The sequence below is a fragment of the Miscanthus floridulus genome, chromosome 9, assembly GCF_019320115.1.
Source record: "Miscanthus floridulus cultivar M001 chromosome 9, ASM1932011v1, whole genome shotgun sequence".
Taxonomy (NCBI): domain Eukaryota; kingdom Viridiplantae; phylum Streptophyta; class Magnoliopsida; order Poales; family Poaceae; genus Miscanthus; species Miscanthus floridulus.
Window position 1 is genome coordinate 6,731,969 of NC_089588.1, and position 7,813 is coordinate 6,739,781.

The 7,813-nt window shown below is 50.6% G+C and overlaps 1 protein-coding gene across 1 annotated transcript; it reads right to left on the reverse strand.

The window, feature by feature from the left end:
• Positions 1-6,222: 6,222 nt before the first annotated feature.
• On the reverse strand, positions 6,223-6,699 carry LOC136479147 (uncharacterized). The gene has a single exon (XM_066477107.1). It carries the CDS (start codon positions 6,697-6,699, stop codon positions 6,223-6,225), a length of 477 nt encoding a protein of 158 aa, XP_066333204.1.
• Positions 6,700-7,813: the final 1,114 nt, after the last annotated feature.

The following is a 7,813-nucleotide window of genomic DNA, read 5'->3' on the forward strand; positions in this document are numbered from 1 at the left end:
CCAAGGGCAAAATTAGCAAGATGCAGTACATTAACTTTGGTGACTTGGAGAGCAAGGATGATCATCAGTTTGCTACAGCAATCAAGACCTGTGACCGCTTTGAGATGATAGACATCATGAGTTTCAGGTATGACTGGAACAGGGAGATTCTTGCTCAATTCCATGCTACTTACTATTGGAACAGGGAAGTGGATGAGCTTCATTGGATGACTGATGGGCGACATTATCGCATTGATTTTGTCACCTTCTGTCGAATTCTTGGTTTTGGACACATCCACAGGGCATATGAGAGGATACATAATGAGCATCGTTTTGAACCAATGGAAGTAAGCTTCATGTGGGAGGATCAAAATCTTGCAGTTCCTGATTGGTCAAGAACAAAGCTCAAGAGTTTTTATTACATCATGAACAATATCTTTAGGATCACTCTCAACCCTAAAGACAATGCAACAGATTTGAATGGCTATATCACTAATGTGTTGTCTAGGTTTCCCAACAGTGAGAAATTTAATGTTTCAAGATTTATTTGGGTTGAGCTTGCTTATGCCATGGATGATGGGAGGAGATCTTTGCCCTATGCTCCTTACCTCATGTTTATGATTGAGAGAGTGACTGGCATGTGGTTCTCTAAGGATTGTGAGCACACTGTTTATAAGATCAAAAAGACCCATGGTGGTTTAGGGGGACTTGGCTTAGCTACTCAGCACACTGGTTCTGGAGGACTTGGAGATAGTGGGGCAGCAGACGTTCATCCTTCTAGAGCTGAACACAGAGATATTCCTGAGCCGTCCAGGGCTAGGGAACAAAAGAAGAAATCAAAGTGGGGAAAGATGAGTGCATGGATGAAGGCAATTTTTGCTCAGTGTACATATGCTTCACAGACTGCTTATGAGGATCGAATGGAGAACAGAGAAGCAGTGAGGCATGCTAGGGAGATGGCAGGGCTGCCACCACTTCCACCAGTGCAGCCACCACCTCAGTTTCCTAACTTGCCTCGCCTTTCTTCTTCTGATGAGGAGCAGGATCAGGCAGATGAGCACCATGATGAGTAGCTAGAAGATCAGCAGTATGGGCACTCATATGAGCCATTCAGTTAGTACTATGGTTACCCACAGGGGCAGCATTTTGAGGAGCCCCCAAGGCAATATATGAGGCAGGAGGACCTTGGTGTAGAGATTCACCCTACAGAGGTCGATCCACAGGTTCAGGTAGCTTTGCTTCGCACATATTCTAGGAGACCGCGTCCTTCGACGGACCAGCCAGGGCCTTCTACATCAGCTAGGGTAGTACCTCCGTGACGTTCAGCACGCTTCACTTCGCACACCCACATCGCCGGACATGCCCGTGTCGACTCCGGCAGTGATGAGTGATCTCTCTTCTTTTTCTTCTCTTTTTGGTACTTGATGCCAAAGGGGGAGAAAATTAGAGGGGTCAACAGTTTTTTGACGCCATATGGTTCTTCACTGCTGCGCTTATGTTCAGATCCGATGAGAGTAGTTGTCAGGTTGTGAGTTTGAGAGTCGCTCAAAACTCTATTTTATGAAATTATGCTACTTTGTGACTTTATTTGCTTCGGATATGGACATGTATTCATGGTTACTGTTTTTAGCTTGTCATATTCTGAGTTTAAATTGTTTTATATTCATATGATCTGCTGTAGAAATCTGTTTGCTACCTGACTGACATAGTCAGGACGGTAGTGATGTCCTATTGGGCCGGCAATGCCGCCCTCTGCTGTATCAGCCAGAATCATGTGTGCTTGAACTGATATAACCTGTTATATGCATGATGTTTATTCCTGTGACACTTTGGTCAACACCCCACAGCAGGCATGGATGTAGGGGGAGGTTCCCACACACCTAAAATGTGAATCATGGCCTTTTATGCCAGTTTGAGAATTCAAATCTCTATTCACAGATTTAGGGGGAGGCTCCTACATCCATGATTCGAAAATCTCAGTTTAGAATTCATATTATATGTAAGCTCTAATTGGGTTATCATCAATTACCAAAAAGGGGGAGATTGTAAGTGCAATCAAGCCCTATTGTGGGTTTTGGCATTGATGACCACCAAATTAGAGGACTAATGAGGTTTATCAAGATGACAAGCAGGGAATCAAAGAATGAGGATGATGTACAGGTTACAGGTGTCCTAATTAAGAAAGGTGGCTAGACCAACCTCAAAAGAGGTTTAAATTCTTTTATGTTTTGAATTTGAGTTTAGGGAAAGCCATACTATTAAGAGGGATTTTAGGACAGTTGGCCAACTATTGAACTAGATGCTCAAATTCACAGATCTACATCATCTCACCTAGTCAAAATAGCCAACCAAATTTCAGATCATGTTACCTGTTTTGGCTAGGGCGGCAGTGCCGCCCTTAACTGACCATTGGACTCAGGGGGTATTTATACCCTTCAGGCCCGGCCCACAACGGTCATCTTCTCCACTGAGTCATTCTGCTCGAGAAAAACAGAACCAAAGCTCACCCTCTCTCCTCCATTGTTGCTCCTCCATCTCTCAAGCAAATCATTGATTCCAACCATCAAAACTTGAGAGAAAATGCAGCAAAACTCGATTGGAGAGTAGATCCACTGATTCCCAAAGTCTAAGAGCATTTGGTTCATGTTTGGCCGGTGGTTCTAGGGTTTGTTACTCTTGGAGCTTGCTTCTAGCCGGCTAGGCATCGCCCTTGTGCTTGCCAACTTGTGTGGCAGCCTTGGGAGGTTTGTAACCTCATTCGAAAGCTAAGAAATCACCCCTCACTTTAAGAGTTTACTCTCTTGATTTGAGAACGAGGGTAAGGCAAGCCTTTGTGGCAAGCTCAAGCCTTTTGTGGCTTCCTCAACAACGTGGACTTAGGCAAACCTTAGTGGTAAGCTGAACCACGGGATAAATCTTGTGTCTTGCGTGCTTTGTCTTTATTATACTTGCAGTTTACTTTGTTGCTAGCTGTTGTTAGGGTTTAGTTGCTCGATTCACTTTTGTGTGAAGTTTCTGTGGTATCCAGTCTTCGAACTGGATCTTGAAGTTATATTGCAGGATTAAGCAGCTAGTGGGGTCAGGTTCATATATGTTAAATCTCAACTATGTTAGATTAATTTTAGTAGAGCAGCAGTGCCGCCCTGTAAGGCCGGCAGTACTACCCTCTGTTCTAACAGAGTTTTGAGTTGAATTTTTATAGGCCTATTTACCCCCCTCTAGGCCTTCTTTATCTTCCTGTAGATCCTACAGTCTTCTCGCTATACGGGATGATGCCCGACGCGCAGCTTGATGGGACTACGCTCTCCTAGGGGCTACTCCACGATAGTGAAGTCACGTAGTGCATCAAGGAGGCGACAAATGAGTTCGACGCCATGTTCCCAATCCTAGGGCACCCCACGATGTGGCCGGATGCTGGCTTTGTCGAGCTCCCGGTGGCATTGGGCTTCTGGGCCTTTGTTGTGCCACTGTCGGAGCATGTGGCCATGAGGGTGGCAAACCGCGCCACCATCGAGAAGAAGGAGAAGGCCAAAGACGACAAGAAGGTGAGGCGGCGAGCAAAGGAGCAGGAGAAGCTAGACTGAGGGAAGCGACAGCAAGGCTTGGATAGTGAGGAGGAGGAGGAGGAAGGAGATGGCTCTCCCATCGAATGGGAGGAGCTGAGTAGAGCGGACGTGGACCCATCCTTGCCATAGGTGGGGCCTTTCTCGTGGCATGCCTTGGGGCAGGAGGGAGAGGACATGCCTCGGCATGAGGGGGAGGGCGCGCCCCTAAAACCAACAGCGACTGACTGTCCCGCTCTGATCTGACGTCTCGAGCAGTGGAAGGGCCTAAAGTGGCACCACTCCGACGAGGCGCAGCCAGGGTTGGGCGGACCGACCCCCAAATGTCCTCGCCTGGTGGCATCGAGGTGAGTTGAAAAACTTCTCCATCCTTCCATTCTAATTGATTTTCATAGCAAATTGACCGCTATATCGTCCATAGTGTTGGAGGAAGCAGGACTCACCTGTGGCTCGCACCGAAGAAGACCCTCGTCATCCGACAAACGCGCCAGGAGCCGGTCGACTCTGCACCGGAGGTGAGCGGAAGAGGGACCAGGGCGGTCACGGTGATGATCGGAGGGGCGCAGCCGGTGGGTGCGTCCATGGGGGAGCAGACAGAGGAGGGTGCATCCGGGGCGCCCATAGCAGGTGAGGTGCAGCCATGATGTTGGAGGTGGGGGCGATGTAGCTAGAGCCATGCTCCGCACAACTAGCCACACCCGTGGCGGGGTGGGTAGGAAAGGGCATACCTGAGGCTCACTCAGCGAAAGCGGCGATGGGGCAGGCCTCCGCGTTCACGCCGCCCACCACCTATGCTGTCGAAGGGGCCACTCCAGTGGAGGTGCCTCTACCAGAAGGGTCGGCATCGACCGGGGTCGGTGTGGAGCCATCCCAATCTTTGGTCCGGGTGGACAGCGACCCACATGCGTGGGAAGGATCCCCGATCCGATGGGCGGACCTACAGAACCCAAAGGCGACGCTTCTCGCCCTCGACGATGTTGCGGAGGAGAGGGAGTGGGGGAGCATCCATGCGGAGGTTGGGACCATAGTTAGCGCCCTGTCCGTCATGCTAGATTCGCTACGAGACGTCGTCGCCCTAGTTGGCCAGGTATGAGACGGTCATGCTTGCGATGCTCGTTTTCCCTTTCCGTGCTTCTAAGACTTGTTCTCTACGTAGGTCCTTATGAGTCATAGCCGGGAGAAGTCTCAGTTCCTTTATCGCGAGATGGGTGTTGGGACCGCCTTATCGGGGAGGCATGGTGGAATGAGGAGCTGGCCGCACAGCTCGCTGCCGCCCAACATGAGGTGGCGAGCTTGCTCCCACCGCCCAGGAGCTGGCCGACCTCTAGGTCAGGGAGAAGGACGCCCACAATGATGCCCTCAAGGCCGAGGAAAAACTCATGGCGTTGATTGAGAGGGAGCGCGTGGATGCTGTGGAGGCCAAGCAGCTACGGAAGGAGCAGAAGAAACTGCTTTGGACCATAGAGGAGCTCTGCATGGAGTGTGACTTGGCCCGCCAAGAGCGCCGATGCCCTGCAGCGGATCATCCTCCTTGAGGGAGAGCTTCAGGGGGGAGAAGGACCTAAAGGTCACGGCCAAGGGCATGTCTGCCCGGTTCGCCGCGAAGGTTAGTCAACGCTAGGAAGAAGTCTGGCGCCTAGAGGCCGAGGTGACCTGGCAGTGCAGCAAGGTGCGCAAGCTCTGGGCGGATGTGGATGGTAAGCTTCTGGTTTCCCCTGCTGTCTTTCTCCCTAGAATCTATGGTGGGCCCTTTGACATGGTCGGTGTGTGATTTAGGCAGGTCTCGACAACAAGCTTGGCGTGGAGGTGGCAAAGAGTCATGGCTTGGAGAGGGAGCTCAGTGAGGTGAAGGCCTCCCTCCTGAAGGAGAGCGATGAGCATGACACCCTACACGTCATCGTCTAGCTGGTCTACGACGACATCGAGCTGGCCCCAGCACAGGAGACGAGCTCGCTCATGGTCCGTGTCATCCGAATCATGGATTAGGCGCACAAGATGGTGAGGGACACACTCCTCTTTAATGTTCATCGATCATTCGTGATCGCTCGTTCTATTATGAGAACATCGATCTGGCGACGATGAGCCAGGGCTTTATGCCGGGCTACACCAAGGCCGAGCTGGAGGAGATCAAGAGGTTGGTGGCTCCCCTGGTGCAGGACTTATCTGCCAATATTGAAGATGAGGTCATCCCCGTGAGGGGAGGGGTTAGTTAGCTAGTTAGGCCAAGTAGTGATCTTTTAATAAATGGATAGATTTTAATTTTTGCTATGGTTGAACAATCTTTTGGTTCTTTGCCCTTTTTATGAAAAGGTTAATGTGTTCCAACCCTAACCGTGGTTTAAGGATGTAATGCTCGGGGTGCGGGCAAAAAAACTCTGATCACACTGGTGAGCAAAAACGCCATAGCCACTGAGGCGTAGGTTTCTTGCAGTTCGACAAATTTTACTCAGCGCTTATTTTCGTGGCCTTTGCTTTTAGCTCTTAACGTAGGAGAGGGTCGGGCGCATAGAATGTTTTTAGGTAGGTATACCCCCATTAGTCCCTGAATGAGGCCTAACCCCTTGGCGTTGCTGGGGTCGGGTGTCACTAAAGATCAAGGAGACATGATGGCGAAACCAAATAGAAAATGTACTCGCATTTTAGAAACATTGTTCTTAAATTTTGCAAGTACATGCATAGGCTAGGGGTAAAAGCGATGTAGTTGTTCAATGTTCCAAGCGTTGATGAAGACTCTACCATCAATGGTCGTGAGCTTGTAGGTTCTCGGCCGAAGCACCTCTGCAACGACGTATGATCCTTCCCACAGAGAAGAGAGCTTTGTGGCGCTTCTTGTTGCTCTGAACGAGGCGGAGCACCAAATCCCTAATGTTGAATGCCTGACCTGCACTCGACGCCCATGGTACTGGTGCAACGCATGCTGGTATTTGGCCGAGCGGAGGAGGGCAACATCGCATGCTTCATCGAGCTGGTCCATGGCGTTCTCGAGGGATGCCTTAGCCCCCTGCTCGTCGTATGCCCTGATCCTTAGTGCTTCGTAGTCGAGGTCAGTTGGGAGGACTGCCTCAGAACCATAGACAATGAAGAAAGGCATGTAGCCGGTCGCCCGGCTAGGGTCGTTCTCAAGCTCTAGAGCACCGTAGGAAGCTTCATGACCCATCGTTCGTCGAACTTGTTTAGCCGGTTAAAGATCCTAGGCTTGAGGCCTTGTAGGACCATGCTGTTTGTGTGCTCAACCTGCCCGTTCGTGTAGGGGTAGGTCATGGTGGCCTAGTCGACATGGATGTGGTAGTCATCACAGAACTAGAGGAATTTCTTCCTGGTGAACTATATGTCGTTGTCCGTGATGATCGAGTTTGGGAGTCTGAAGCGGTGGATGATGTCGAGGAAGAACTGCACGGCTTGCTCGGACTTAATCATGGAGATCGCCCGAGCCTCTATCCACTTTGTGAACTTGTCCATGGTGACAAGCAAGTGCATGTAGCCCTTAGGTGCTCTTTTGAGAGGCCCAACCAGATCGAGCCCCTAGACCATGAACAGCCACGTGATGGGGATCATCTAGAGCGCTTGGGCCGGTAGATGGGTTTGACGAGCATAATATTGGCCCCCTTCACAGGTGCGCACAATCTGCTTGGCATCAGCCACCATGGTTGACCAGTAGAAGCCCTGTCGGAATGTGTTTCCAACCAGGGTTCTAGGTGCGGCATGATGTGCGCATACCCCACCGTGAATGTCCTTAACTAGTTGCCTCCCTTATTCAATGGGAATACAGCGCTGTAGGATCTTGGTGTGGCTTTGCTTGTAGAGCTCACCCTCGATAATGATGAAAGACTTGGCTCGGCATGTGATCCATCGAGCCTCCATTTTGTTCATCAGGAGCACTTCGCATAGGAGCCAATCGAGGTACGAGGTCCTCCAGTCGGCTAGAGGGTCAGGCTCTGCCACTGGGTCCTCACCGACCTCCATGACTTTGGGGTTAGAAGGAGTAGATGGTCGGTTAGACCCCAAGCCTAGGGCAAGCAGCTCGTCCTCGGTCTATCCCTGTTCCTCATAGTGGACCAAAGGCTTGTGCTGATCGCTGGCGAAGACACCCATCGGCACAGGCTCTCGGCTAGACACCATCTTCACCAGCGTGTTGGACGCCTTGTTGAGCCATCTCGAGATGTGATTGAGTTCGAGGCCATCGAACTTGTCCTCCAGCTGACGGACTTCTTGGTAGTAAGCAGCCATCTTGGTGTCGTGGTAGCTTGACTCCTTCATGATTTGACCAATGA